Source organism: Poeciliopsis prolifica, unplaced genomic scaffold (genome assembly GCF_027474105.1).
Source record: "Poeciliopsis prolifica strain line A6 unplaced genomic scaffold, Auburn_PproV2 SCAFFOLD125, whole genome shotgun sequence".
Taxonomy (NCBI): domain Eukaryota; kingdom Metazoa; phylum Chordata; class Actinopteri; order Cyprinodontiformes; family Poeciliidae; genus Poeciliopsis; species Poeciliopsis prolifica.
In genome coordinates this window covers 512,547-527,048 of record NW_026562500.1, presented here as the reverse complement: position 1 = coordinate 527,048, position 14,502 = coordinate 512,547, and the positions used below count along the sequence as shown (strand labels likewise).

The 14,502-nt window shown below is 46.1% G+C and overlaps 1 protein-coding gene and 1 pseudogene across 1 annotated transcript; one reads left to right on the top strand and one right to left on the bottom strand.

Moving 5' to 3' along the window:
• Window positions 1–85: 85 nt before the first annotated feature.
• On the bottom strand, window positions 86–6,453 carry LOC129355133 (pyruvate dehydrogenase [acetyl-transferring]-phosphatase 1, mitochondrial-like; annotated as a pseudogene).
• A 1,124-nt stretch (window positions 6,454–7,577) lies between these two features.
• LOC129355116 (pre-mRNA-splicing factor ISY1 homolog) lies at window positions 7,578–13,850 on the top strand. Its single transcript, XM_055024671.1, has 11 exons — window positions 7,578–7,657; window positions 7,939–7,961; window positions 8,158–8,209; window positions 8,282–8,347; window positions 10,568–10,610; window positions 10,688–10,800; window positions 11,832–11,949; window positions 12,022–12,144; window positions 13,264–13,364; window positions 13,489–13,575; window positions 13,641–13,850. Exons 1-11 carry the CDS (start codon window positions 7,655–7,657, stop codon window positions 13,746–13,748), a joined length of 837 nt encoding a protein of 278 aa, XP_054880646.1. The 5' UTR covers window positions 7,578–7,654; the 3' UTR covers window positions 13,749–13,850.
• Window positions 13,851–14,502: the final 652 nt, after the last annotated feature.

The following is a 14,502-nucleotide window of genomic DNA, read 5'->3' as shown; positions in this document are numbered from 1 at the left end:
TGCAGTCTGTCTTTCTGGCTCCTGATTGGCTGGAGGCCGAGGAAGGACCTCCCACTAAAACAACTGGAGATTATTTGAACTCAAATTAATTTCAGTTCACATAAAGTTTTATTTGAACAGTTTGACTCAGACGCAACCAGCAGGGGGAGCTGTAAAGGTTTGTTCTCTACCAGGATGAAGTCTTCTTCTCTGACTTCAGGTTCCGCAGCAGACGGGGTGGCCCAGTACTCCCAGTCAGCACTGGTTCATACCTGACTGTCCAGGTGGTGATCCGATGTTGAATCTGACAGCATCATTGTCAGAACATGAGTGGTCAGCTCGTGTTCTGACCACCAGAGGGAAGCAGAGCGCAAACCCAACGTCCAAACTGTGGTCCTGCATGTTTCAGGCCGTTTACACACTTGATAAACTGGTGAACTCGATTAGATTGGAAACAAAAACTTCAACATCGACGAAGACACTGAGCGCAACCTTCTTCACCAAATGGAAACTAAAACAGCGACATCAGATTTTAGTTGTTGGAGGATTTCTCTTTAGTCTTCAACTAAAGACCGCGAGTCATTTCTCCTGTTAGCTGGCTTGGTTGTATTTACCCAGAATTCTCTGTGCTGTCGTCCATGTCTTGCGGTTGGAGCAGTCAATGGTGTTCACATATGCTTTCAGTCCAACCCTGACCCAGGTTTCTAGTCAGTTCAGAGTTAGCTTAGCATTCACACCTCACCAACTGAACTGGACTTTCTAAACTAGTGGACTGGAGTTTGATGAAATCAAACTAATAAGAGCTGGTGTGAATGCACTCTGCAGAACTTTGACTGACTTTGGACTTATCTGTTCTGTTTCACTCCTTTGATTTGAAACCATTAGAGCAACTTGAAGCAGTCCATGAACAGAACCATGATCTGTCACTGGTTCTGATACTGCTGCTGACTCTAGATGTGTCCATTGGAACTCTGCTGGAACCTATATCTGACCTCAGAGGTCGTTCAGGTGGATCACGGTGATTGTGATGTCATCACGGTACCTGCGGGCCAGATCTGCCGGCAGACTCAGCATCCGGGCCAGGCGGTTCTGGTCCACGGATCCGTATCCGTCGTCACCCAGGGCGTGGCGCAGCAGGTGGGTGGCCGCGTTCTGGTCCTCCAGGACCGACTGGACTCGGCCCCTCCGCTCCAGCAGGAGGCGCTGCAGGCTGCCAAGGGTGGCGTCAGCGCTGGGGATGATGGGCCTCTGCTGCTGAAGACCTGAACAAGACCAGAACCAGAACTTGGCTCAAAGTTTTTTAACACAGTTCTCTGGTGGCAGCTTCAGCATCATCAACAGCTTGTGACTGCGATAGATCTATGATTGTAGCTCCCTGGTGAGGGAACTTCCTGCTCTACACATTAAAACTCCCATCGGATCACCTTAAACATTAAAGCAAAGCAGTCCAGATGTCTCCTGACCTGCCACATGGTCTCCAACCAGCTGGACCACCATCTGCCGGTGCATGAGCTCCCACAGGCCATCTGTTGCCAGGACCAGAAACTTGTCTGCAGGCTTCATGAGGTGTCGCGTGACCTCAGGTTGGGCACTCAGGTAGGGCGGGTCAGGTAATGAGGCGGCAGAGTCCGCACCGACTCACTGATGGCAGAGAGGACATCTGGACGTGTGTCATAGAGTCTACTGAGCATGTCCGGGCTCCATTTAAAGCGAACGTCTCCGAAAGCCCTGAAGGGTAGCAGCAGGCCCAGCAGCCTGTCATGACGGACCACCGTCTTCCTCTCTGAAGCCGGGTGTTCCCCCAGAATCCTTTGCAGTTCTTCAGGGTTCTGGGCATTGTGGTCGTTGGTGAGGCTCAGCGCCGACCAGCCCCCGTCCTCTTTTTGGACTCCAAGAACTGCCCGACTGTCCCCCAGGTTGGCCACATGCAGGACGCCGTTGGAAACGTGAACAACACAAGCAGTGGAGCCTGACAGCGCCACCCGGAGAGGAGAGGACAGAGAAAAGCCTTCTCCCGGGATGGACACCCGTCTGTGGATGCGAAGAAGAAAAGTTACTGTAACAGAAAAAATGGAGACGGGCTTGTTTTCTAATCCAAAGACATGAAATCACATCAGACTTCTGTAGTGCTTTTTAGCACACACAAAGATGCTTGACAATGAAATCAGTCATTGCCATTCACATGTTGATGATGGCAAGCTACTAGATTGTAGCCACAGCTGCCCTGTCTGACGGAACCAAGCCTGCTATATTGTGGTACTGGCCGTTCTGATCACCACCAGCAGCTAGGGTGGGTGAAATGTCTTCCCCAAGGATAAAACAATGGACATGGATGGGGTTGTGGCTCGAACCAGTGACCCACAAATTGCAGGGGAAACTTCAACTGCCATTGCCGCAATTGCCCCAAAGAAGAGCCCAAGTGTTGGACATCTGAACCCTGGGAGGACCTGAGCAACAGGCAAGAAGTTCTAAACCCAAATCTGGAGAAACTATGTCAATGAGGAGAACCAGGAACCGGTTGGTGCCTTGCTCAAGGACAAAGCTTTCAGTGCTGTCTAAGGATTGGGCCATCACTCTGGACTCCTCCAATGAGTCCATCCATCATTGGACTCATCATTGGATGATGGGTCTTATCAATGAGTTCATTGATAAGCTCAGAGCTCAGTAAAACCTTTACTGAGCTTTTAAAGACAGTCATGTGTGTATGACATCATAGAGTCTCTTATGACATGCAGACCTGGGTGAGGACAGGGACAGGTGGACCTGAGCCTCCACAGACACATCATAGTCGAGACGTCTGAACGCATCCATCAGAGCTGATGTCACTCTGCCATCATCCTGCAGCCAGTCAGAGCAGAAACGAGAATAATATCATATGAATCCTGGCAGAAAAGGCAGAACCTGACTAAGATCTGGTGTACTCATTGGGTAATGAAGAGTCTTGCTGTCTCCAGATTTCGGGGTAAGGTTACCTGTTCTGAACTGTGCCAGTGTTGGCCAGAACCTTAACCCCCATTGATCAATTTCTCTTTTGGTCTTAAAGGTATAGCATGAAACAAGTTCAACTTGACCTCCAACCCTCTTAGGTAAGATCACTATGGAATCTGGGTTAGTACCATCGGGTAACTGTACCTTCCCAGCAGGAGGTGAAGGTTTATGGTCAAAGCTGTGACAATCTCCCTATCCTGAATCACCTTCCTGTTAACGATCTGACAACAGCTGGTTACCATGTTATCCTCTTCATCATCCTCATCCAGCCTCTCCTGCCAGTAGTTCCTGAGGCTGTGGAAGGAGATGGCGCCACCATCGGGGCTGCTGTGATCCTGGGGGTTTGTGCCACTCCAACAGCGGTGGTACCGCCCGGTTCTCCTCCACGGCCCGGTCCAGTTCCTGCAGCGTTCTCAGTGGCAGCATGGCCACAGTGAAGTAGTAGAAGAGCCTTTGGCTGATGGCCTGAGCACATGACGGACCTCCGTGGCCGTCAAACACACCGAACAGAACCCCGCCCCGACCCAGCAGGCAGGTGGCGCTGCTCCGTCGATCCTCGCTGGGGTGGTTAGAGGGAAGTGTGTTGCTATGGAAACCCAGCACTTCATGGGAGGCGGGCCCTCTGGGCAGGATGTGGCTGTGTTCGTTGGTCTGGTAAGAAAGGAGCAATGTGATGGAACCAGCAGCAGAACCTCTGAATGTTGGACCCGTCTCACCTTTAAGATTCTGTTGATCTGGGCCTGGCTCAGCTGGCCCACTTCCTGGCACCGTCTGCTCCTGCTGCTTGCTGGGTAATGCAGTCTACGGAGTTCAGGTGGTGCTGGAGCAGAGGTCAGACAGTGGGATTGCTGGATCTCCAACCAGCATCTTCTAGTTTGGGCTCCACTTTTTCGAAGCATAATCGCTTCCAGAACCAGAAGAACCTGGAGAAGTTTTAGGAAGATCCGCTGATGGACCACAGCAGGATGTTTTGGAGGAACTAGATGAATATTAATGCTAACAGAGTTAATTTCCTCTGTTTTATTGTAAATAATTGAAGGTGCTGCAATCTACAGCAATAGAACCACAATGGTGTAAAAATTAATAGAATAGAATAGAATAGAATAGAATAGAATAGAATAGAATAGCATTTATTGTCATTGAACAGGATTCAACGAAATTTCTATCGCAACTCCCGTGCAAAAAGTCAAATATATACAATATTAAATAAACAAACACACAATAATAATAATAATATATACAACTAAAATTAACTAAAGACACTCAACCACATCAAAGAAGAAGCAGCAGGTCCAATTATGGTAAAGTGCAGATGATGTGACAGTGCAAGTGCAGAACAATATGGCTGTGTGGGGGTGGGGGGTGTATGTGAGGTTATGATATGTGTGGGAGGGGGCGGCAGGGAGTAAAGGCTCTGACGGCTGAATACAGCAGTTTCTACCCCTGGGTTCAGTCATTGGGTCCTCTTCCTTTCACATGAGCATCTTGAAGCTGCTGGTCTAGTGAACCAGTAGACCATCAGGTCTACTGGTTCCTCACCTTCTATTGTTCTCACAAAGCAGGTCCCAGACTGACAGCCCGTTCTGAAACATCTGGAATAGTCAGAAAATACACTGACCTGATGGAACCACCAAAGAAAACTGTCTGGACTTGAGGTGTCATGGCTGCAGTTCACAGCCACACAAATGTGGCTGTGAACATTCAATCAGACCACACTGATATTTAGTTTCTTTAAATATATGATTTAAATTACAGAGTAATTGTTTTTTGTTTAAATGCAACACATCATTGGTGGAGAAATTGGTTCATACCACAGCATCAAGTTTCTTATATAGTTTCAGTTGGAGTTTTGTGTTGAATTCTGTTACTTTGACCTCTTATGGGCCCAAATTTGTCATTTTTCATTATTTCTGTATTAGGTTAAATAAAAAAACAATTCTTAATGGATTCAAACCTGTGCCCGACTCTCCTTTTGCTGCTCGGTCCATCACAAGCGATGGCAGGATCACATAAACTCATGAGAGGAACTCATCTGCCAAGGAGTGACTATCGGACCTCAGACAGCAGCAGAGACTGGGATGAAATTCTTGCTGCTCCAGGAGGAACCCGAAGATCAGAAACCCTGATCTAAACCAAGAGTTGGAGGACAAGGTGAGCTAGCTGGGCAGCAGTGTTGTGGTTCCTCCTAGTGACTGATCTCAGTGCATCAGAAGGTCTGATTCCTAAGGGAAAGCCTTAAGGTTGTGTATTAGGTTTGTTTCATTTACTGCACATCTAAACAATCTCAATGTGCCTGAAACAAATGTTCACTTATATCCTGACGACAGTCATGTATTTCTTTGCATCGTTTTGGTCTTAAATTGGGAATGAAACACTTCCAAATTGCTTTACATGTCTTTTAGAACAACATTCTGCAGCTAAACATGGTTCTGAAACCTTCTAACAAACTTATAACATTTAGCACCTCTAAAGAGCCAAGTAGAGGGTATCGGCTCCAATCAAACAAGTAGACTGTTTGCTTGGAGACCACAATTACAACATTTGTTGCATTTTCAGAAGTTGTGGCTTGTTTTCATACTGAACTTTGTGAAACCAACGAACCTTTTGAGAAACCTGTTCCCCTCCTGGCCTGTGGGGGCGCTGCACCAAGAACCACTGAAGGAAATTACACAAAAACCAACAAAGAAGACACTGAGCACAACTTCCTTCTTCACCAAATGGAAACAAAATGGAAGTGTCAGATTTTGGTGGTTGGAGGATTTCTCTTTTGTCTTTGGCTAAGAACATTTCTGCTGCTAATGCTAGGCTAGCATGTTAGCTTTGGTTGCATTTACCCACAATGCCCTGCACTGTAGTCCACTTCCTGCTATTGGAGCGGTCTCGGTGCACTTGGCGTTTACATATACCGAGAAGCGAACCAGAGTTCACTTCAACCAAACCCAAACCAAGATATGGAGGACCAGAGGTCAGAGGGCAATGATTGTTCATATGTCCACAACCGAACTGGACTTTCTCGACAAATGGACTGGAGTCGGATTGAAGAGGACTAAACAGGTCCTCTTGTGTTCACCCTGGATGGGAGGAGCATCAAGTCAGTCCTAGTCAAATCCTGCCTTCGGGTTGTTTTTCCCTCCAGCTGCGTTCATTTATTCCTTACTTTCCTGTGGAACTGTTCCTGCTCATTTATCCCTTTGATGGTGAAGAAACGTGACACATGTCCCAACAAAATCATCCCTAATCTGCATTTTATCTCTAAAGTAAAGGACAGTGACAGCTCAACTTCTTCTGTTCTGGAAGGCAAAACAACAATCTGAACGTCTCAGGCAGCTGAACTGGTTCTGCAGTTCTTCACTCACCTGGAACAGTTCAGTCAGTCTCTGGAGATCAGCCTCTTCCTCAGAATTCAACCATCGTTTTCATGCTTCAGTGAAAACAGTGACTGTTTTTATGCTTCTGTCCTTCATCAGAACTGTTGCAGCAGGTCACTTCCTGTTTCCTGCAGGTAACCTTTGGCATCGTTTATGTCACTAATCAGTCATCCATGAACCACCTGCAGGTCTGCAGGAACTCCTGCCTCCTGGAGTCTGTTCCAGGTCTTCGTCATATCTGAGCATATCTGATTTAATCTGAGCTTTTACTTGAAAGCTGAAACATATGAGAGAGCAAGAAGTTTGCTTTAATTTTGGATTCTGTCTTTTCCTCTGTCTCTTTTAGCCTCTTCCATCTGCTAACATGTAACATGCAGCTTACATAACCATGTTTATGTCATCATGTGAACCTGATTAGGCTGGCCTTTAGGGAGAGAACAGACTGAAGAATAAAAAGCTAAATGCTGCAGACTTTGCCTCACCTGGTTCCGTCAGGTGAGCTCAGTGGGCCGGCGCTGAACTCTGGTTCTGATCCATTTAGAGGACATGTAGGACTTATAACATTTAATCATTTTTCATAATTAAAGCCTGTTTTCATACATAACCAAATCTCATTATTTCTCAAGGTGATTTACACTGAGTGGTTCTGGTCGGGTTCTGGAGCTGGTAAATGGACCTGGAATGAATGAAGTCCAATGCCTTTAAGCTTGAAGTTTAAAGTGAGAGCAGAAAGTTAATCTGAGATTATGAATGTAATGAAAGGAGCTGCTGCCTCGGAGCAGAACCATGTGCAAGATCTGCTCAATAGCAGGTTCTGCTCTGAGTGGACTCCGCTCTGCCTGATCCAAACAGCAGAGCTCATCGGACTGGACTTCATGGGAGATACAAGAACATGAATCAACACTAAGAAGATTCCCAGGTCTTTCCAGAACCAGCTCAGTGGGTCTGAAACGGTTCTGATTGTCTCCATGGGGAAACTAGTAAAAATAATCCAGACAGACAAAATTGGAAAAATATTGAATGTGCTTTCTAAATGAGATTGCTATCTCTTTAATTTTATTGTTTGCTCTCGCTACTTATTTATTGAATTGTAATATAATTTTACCTGTATGATCTTTTAAATAAAATAAACCAAAAATGGATTTAAAATGAAAATAAAGTCCATTTCACGTTTTACTTTCTGTGAAACAAGCTGCAGTAAAGCTTCTCTCCAGCAGGGGCGCTAACCGGTAACCGCTCTGACCGGAAACCGGAAGTAGCGGAACTGTAGCTGCTGCGCCTTGTTTCAGCTCCAGCATCTTTGGACCACAGCTGCAGTCATGGTGAGACTTTCAGCGATTCTGGTTCCAGCCTGGTCCGTTCAGTGCTGGGATATGACCCGGTTCTGTTCTAGAGAACCGGTCGGTTCTGGAGCCGCTGTACTGGGAGTGAACCAGTACAGCGGTTTGAACGGGTTCAGAATTTTTTGCATATGATTCGGTTCTAATGTAGAAAATCGGTCCGCTGTTATCCAGTTAAAACAAAGCGGTCCGGTTCGGCAACTGATCGGAACCAGTCGCTGGTATGAAGTTGGATAATCGGTGTGTTCTGGTTCTGTTTGCAGGCGAGGAACGCTGAGAAGGCCATGTGAGTAACAGGTTCTGTCCGAACCCACCATCCGGTCCTGCTCACCTGTCCAACAGAAACACAGTTTGGAACCTTGAATCGGTTCTCTAAAGCCGCTGATTCGGACAGTTCCGACCCATCTGCCCAAAACCCGTCCTGTTGTCCGAACCAGCTCCGCTTCCCATGGGTTATCTTCTCCCTCTGCTCTGTCTTTCAGGACGGCTCTGGCCCGCTTCAGGCAGGCGCAGTTGGAGGAGGGGAAAGTCAAGGTCTGGTTCCGTTTGGTTCTGCCTGGTTCTGTTTTGGACCGATCTGTCTGAGTCTGACCTGTCTCCCCGCAGGAGAGGAGACCCTTCCTGGCTTCAGAGTGCAGCGAGCTTCCAAAGGCCGAGAAATGGAGACGACAGGTACCAACAGAACCCTGGCAGTACTCTCAAGTATTCAGTAGTAACTGTGTAGTTACTGTGTAGTATTTATTAGTGACTGAACTGTCCAGTCACTGTAGTACTGTGCAGTACCATGTAGTACTGTGCAGTACCATGTAGTACTGTGCAGTACCATGTAGTACTGTGCAGTACCATGTAGTACTGTGCAGTACCATGTAGTACTGTGCAGTACCATGTAGTACCATGTAGTACCATGTAGTACCATAGTAGTACTGTGCAGTACCATGTAGTACTGTGCAGTACCATGTAGTACTGTGCAGTACCATGTAGTACCATGTAGTACCATGTAGTACTGTGCAGTACCATGTAGTACTGTGCAGTACCATGTAGTACCATGTAGTACTGTGCAGTACCATGTAGTACTGTGCAGTACCATGTAGTACCATGTAGTACCATGTAGTACTGTGCAGTACCATGTAGTACTGTGCAGTACCATGTAGTACTGTGCAGTACCATGTAGTACTGTGCAGTACCATGTAGTACCATGTAGTACTGTGCAGTACCATGTAGTACTGTGCAGTACCATGTAGTACCATGTAGTACTGTGCAGTACCATGTAGTACCATGTAGTACTGTGCAGTACCATGTAGTACTGTGCAGTACCATGTAGTACCATGTAGTACTGTGCAGTACCATGTAGTACCATGTAGTAGCATGTAGTACTCTGTAGTACTGTGCAGTACCATGTAGTACTGTGCAGTACCATGTAGTACCATGTAGTACTGTGCAGTACCATGTAGTACCATGTAGTACCATGTAGTACTGTGCAGTACCATGTAGTACCATGTAGTACTGTGCAGTACCATGTAGTACCATGTAGTACCATGTAGTACCATATAGTACCATGTAGTACTGTGCAGTACCATGTAGTACTGTGCAGTACCATGTAGTACCATGTAGTACCATGTAGTACTGTGCAGTACCATGTAGTACCATGTAGTACCATGTAGTACTGTGCAGTACCATGTAGTACCATGTAGTACTGTGCAGTACCATGTAGTACCATGTAGTACTGTGCAGTACCATGTAGTACCATGTAGTAGCATGTAGTACTCTGTAGTACTGTGCAGTACCATGTAGTACTGTGCAGTACCATGTAGTACCATGTAGTACTGTGCAGTACCATGTAGTACCATGTAGTACCATGTAGTACTGTGCAGTACCATGTAGTACCATGTAGTACTGTGCAGTACCATGTAGTACCATGTAGTACTGTGCAGTACCATGTAGTACCATGTAGTAGCATGTAGTACTCTGTAGTACTGTGCAGTACCATGTAGTACTGTGCAGTACCATGTAGTACCATGTAGTACTGTGCAGTACCATGTAGTACCATGTAGTACCATGTAGTACTGTGCAGTACCATGTAGTACCATGTAGTACTGTGCAGTACCATGTAGTACTGTGCAGTACCATGTAGTACCATGTAGTACTGTGCAGTACCATGTAGTACCATGTAGTAGCATGTAGTACTGTGCAGTACCATGTAGTACTGTGCAGTACCATGTAGTACCATGTAGTACTGTGCAGTACCATGTAGTACCATGTAGTACCATGTAGTACTGTGCAGTACCATGTAGTACCATGTAGTAGCATGTAGTACTCTGTAGTACTGTGCAGTACCATGTAGTACCATGTAGTACATGTAGTACTGTGCAGTACCATGTAGTACCATGTAGTACCATGTAGTACTGTGCAGTACCATGTAGTACTCTGCAGTACCATGTAGTACACTGCAGTACCATGTAGTACTCTGTAGTACTCTGTAGTACTCTGCAGTACCATGTAGTACTCTGTAGTACTGTGCAGTACCATGTAGTACCATGTAGTACTCTGCAGTACCATGTAGTACTGTAGTACTGTGCAGTACCATGTAGTACCATGTAGTACACTGCAGTACCATGTAGTACTCTGTAGTACTCTGTAGTACTCTGCAGTACCATGTAGTACTCTGTAGTACTGTGCAGTACCATGTAGTACTCTGTAGTACTGTGCAGTACCATGTAGTACCATGTAGTACTCTGCAGTACCATGTAGTACCATGTAGTACTGTGCAGTACCATGTAGTACTCTGCAGTACCATGTAGTACCATGTAGTACTCTGTAGTACTCTGCAGTACCATGTAGTACCATGTAGTACTCTGTAGTACTCTGTGGTACCTGTTCTACTTTCTGTTTCAGATCATCAGTGAAATCTCCAAGAAGGTCGCTCAGATCCAGAATGGTAAGTTTGGGCCTGACTGCCAGTTTCTGACCCGACTCTCTCTTTCATTGACCTTTGACCTTTGGCCTTTCTTTCAGCTGGTCTCGGGGAGTTCCGGATCCGGGATCTGAACGATGAGATCAATAAGCTGTTGAGGGAGAAAGGTCACTGGGAGGTCCGGATCAAGGAGCTGGGCGGACCCGACTACAGGGTAACGTCCTTATTATTGACGGTTGCCATGGAGACCGGGCCACAGCTGGTCCGATGGGTTGATCAGGTTCTGAGTGAGAAATGATCAATCGGTTAAGCTCCTCCTTGTGTCAGTCGGTAACTTCTTATCGTCACATTCGGGGTTCCACAGGGCTCAATACTGGGACTCCTGTGGTTCTACCTGCTCCCACCAGCTCAGGTTGTTACCATGACAACACAGATGAGAACACTATCAGAACTTTACCTTTTGATGTCCGAACCGTCCAATCACTGAACAGATTCTTAGAGCAGATAAATGTGTGGATGTGCCAAAACCTCCAGCTGAGCAGAAACTGAAGTTGTTAAAGAGGAACGATCCACTGTTATAGATATAGTTATAGATCTAGAATCTACGCACAGCTTCAGTTCTTCCAGCTGGAAACGAGAGATCAGGCTGACCGCTGACCCCTGACCTCCAGAGACACATAAAGCTGGTTACAAAGTGGCTGCAGAACCAGAGACTAAAGTCTCGGATCAAAGAAACTGATTCCTGCAGCGTCTGACTGACAAACCAGAACCTGCTGCTGGAGTTCTGACCAGAACCAGGAAGATGGAGACACCGCCCGGTTCTACCGCCCGGTTCTACGGTTCTACACCGCCCGGTTCTACACCGCCCGGTTCTACGGTTCTACACCACCCAGTTCTACGGTTCTACACTGCCCGGTTCTACGGTTCTACACCACCCAGTTCTACGGTTCTACACCGCCCGGTTCTACACCGCCCGGTTAAAGATCTGCTGCTGCTGGACCAACCTCCCAGACCTCTCAGGTTCTGGTTCTGGTTCTGCAAACATGGGGAAGCAGCATTCAGCTTCTATTCGCCACAAAAAAAGTTTTCTGGAACAAACTTCTAGAAAGCTGCAGAAATCAGTCCAAACACTAAAATCCTGGTTGAGATGATTAATAATAAATGAAACATTGAGCAGCATTTTGATGTTAGTTGATTGTTTTCTACTTGCTGACTGAATCGGACCTCCTGCTGGTTCTGCTGCAGCGGTTCGGGCCCAGGATGTTGGACCACGAGGGGAAGGAGGTTCCGGGGAACCGCGGCTACAAATATTTTGGCGCTGCCAGAGACCTCCCTGGAGTCAGGGAGCTGTTCGAGACCGACCGTACGTACCGCCGCCGCCGCCGCTCTCCGCTTCCTCGGTAACAGCGATTGATTGTGACCGGCTGACCCACAGCCACCCCGGCCCAGAGGAAGACCAGGGGGGAGCTCATGAAGGACGTGGACGCAGAGTACTACGGCTACCGGGACGAAGACGACGGCGTGCTGCTGCCGCTGGAGGCCGAGTACGAGAGGAAAGGTGAAAGGTCGCAGTGGGAAGGGAGTTCAATCTTTGGTTTTTAAAGATTTAAATTTTGGAAAATTGCTAATTTTTTTGTGTTTCTATAGTTCAGAGTGATGTCATCACCAAGAGTGGCCATCTTGTTTTATAAGCTTCTATTTATTTGGATTTTGAATTCAGGACGACTACAAATATCAGCGGCAGGCTACTTTTTCTTTAGTTAGTCACGAAATAACAGAAAGTCGTAATGGTAGGAGAATAAAATCATAATATAACATGAAAAATGACAAAGACCATCATGTAAAGTTATGCTTTAGTGCAGGTGTGTAAAACTCATTTTCGTTTTGGGCCAAATCAAAATCATGAAGGCTCTTAAAGGGCCGGTTGTGCCAGAACATGTTGATAAAACTTGTTCACAAACTGTTAATATGTCAATAAATTCTTCAAGTTACATAATATTATTGAAGATCTCTTCAGTGCCTTCAAGAACTAATAATAAATGTGTCTGTTTATTTATTCGCTGCATAAATCATGGACTATAATTATACATCAACTAAATTCTCAAGAAACTGGAGGGACTGATTGATATAAATTGGCAGTAAACAGATAAAAACTGCATTGATATGATTGATAATATAATATTTAATCACACTTAGTGTTTAGTCTAGTCTGGAGGGCCACATAAAAAGCTACGGCGGGCCGAATTTGGCCCCCGGGCCTTGAGTTTGACACATGTGCTTTAGTGCAACTTGTCAGTTTATTTTCTGCAGCAGGACTTTGCAACAGTAACTGATTCGGTTTCAGACAGAAGCAGAACTGATCTGCTCTCATCAGATCCTCACAACTGTCAACGTTCTTTTCTCTTTATTGTAAGACATTCTTCTGCTGACATTGCGTCTTCACTCTGTAATTAAACAGAAATTCTTGTACTAAAGCCCCAATGCTCCACCATCCAACTCACTGAAGCAACGCTTGAAATGAAAAACACTTCTTGGAAAAACTTTCTGTCATTTATTATTTCTTTTTTAGTGAAGAAAACAAAAATTAAAAAAGAAATCAGATCTGGTATTAAATAAATATTTTTTTAGCCATACGACCAGCCCAAAGTGTTTCCTACATGTGTTGCGTGTTTTGCAGCCGTGTCTGAGGCGGTGCAGAAGTGGAGGACAGAGAAGGAGTCGCGCGTCCAGCAGGAGGACGAGGAGGAGGAGAGCATCTACACCGTCCACAACGAAGAGGTAAACCTTAGCCGGCCAATCAGAATGGGCCATGAGGCTCTGATGGAGGTTCTCCTCCTGGTTCTGGAGGTTCTGATAGAGGTTCTGGAGGATTAAGGTGCGTTTGCTTTGCTTGCCTGGCCAGGCGGAGGATGAGGAAAATCGGGAGGAGACGGAGGGAGAGGAAGGAGTCGGCTTCATCGCTCATGTTCCGGTTCCGTCTCAGAAAGAGGTGAGACCCCCGCTCCATTCAGAGGTTCTGACCTGGGTTCCGGTTCTGACCCGTCTGTGTCTCAGGTGGAGGAGGCGCTGGTTCGGAGAAAGAAGATGGAGCTCCTGCAGCGCTATGCCAGCGAGACGCTTCAGGCTCAAAGCCAGGAGGCCAGAACTCTGCTGGGACTCTGACCCGGTTCTGACTGGCTGGTTCTGATCCAGCTGGTTCTCACCCGACTGTGTAAATATTCAGTTTTGTATGGTGTTTTTTCATTAAACTTTCAGCAGCCCGGCTCTTTGTGTGTTTGTTTGGTTCTGACTTGATGCTGAAACTTGGGTCATCTGGTGGACAGAACCAGAACCAGTTGAGCCAGTCACACGGGGGGAGGGGCTTAAGACGGAGGGACCACCTGCTGCTTTCAGCCACATCCAGTTTAAAGTCAACATTTCTTCACTACATTTGAAACTAAATGGCTTCTTTTAAACCGTCCTGAAGGTCAAACCTGGAAAACTGGATGTTTGGTGTAAAACAATGAAGGATTTTCTTTGACACTTTTTAGAACGACGTGAGTTTTTACATTTCATGCTTTCAAAGTTAAGGGTGGTGATTAATCTGATTAAGTTCTTAATGGATTGACAGATAATCCACTGATTGCAAATGACGTCACTGATGACGGGATGTTCGGACAAACGAACAGGTGAGAAAACAACCTGAAATATTCTATGTTGACTTTTCACCAACTTGTATATTTTATTGGTCCAAAATTGTTGAAAATATAACGTGCCTCTCAAGGTCTCTGTTGAAAATGAGATGAATAAATGAAATTAAAAGGGGCCTCTCTCATTGGGCCCCTTGGGTTAAAGTAATGATACTTTCCAGTTATTTTTTCCAGCTGACTACAGGGAAAGTGTGAATCTCTTAAATATCCAGTCACCAGGGTCACAT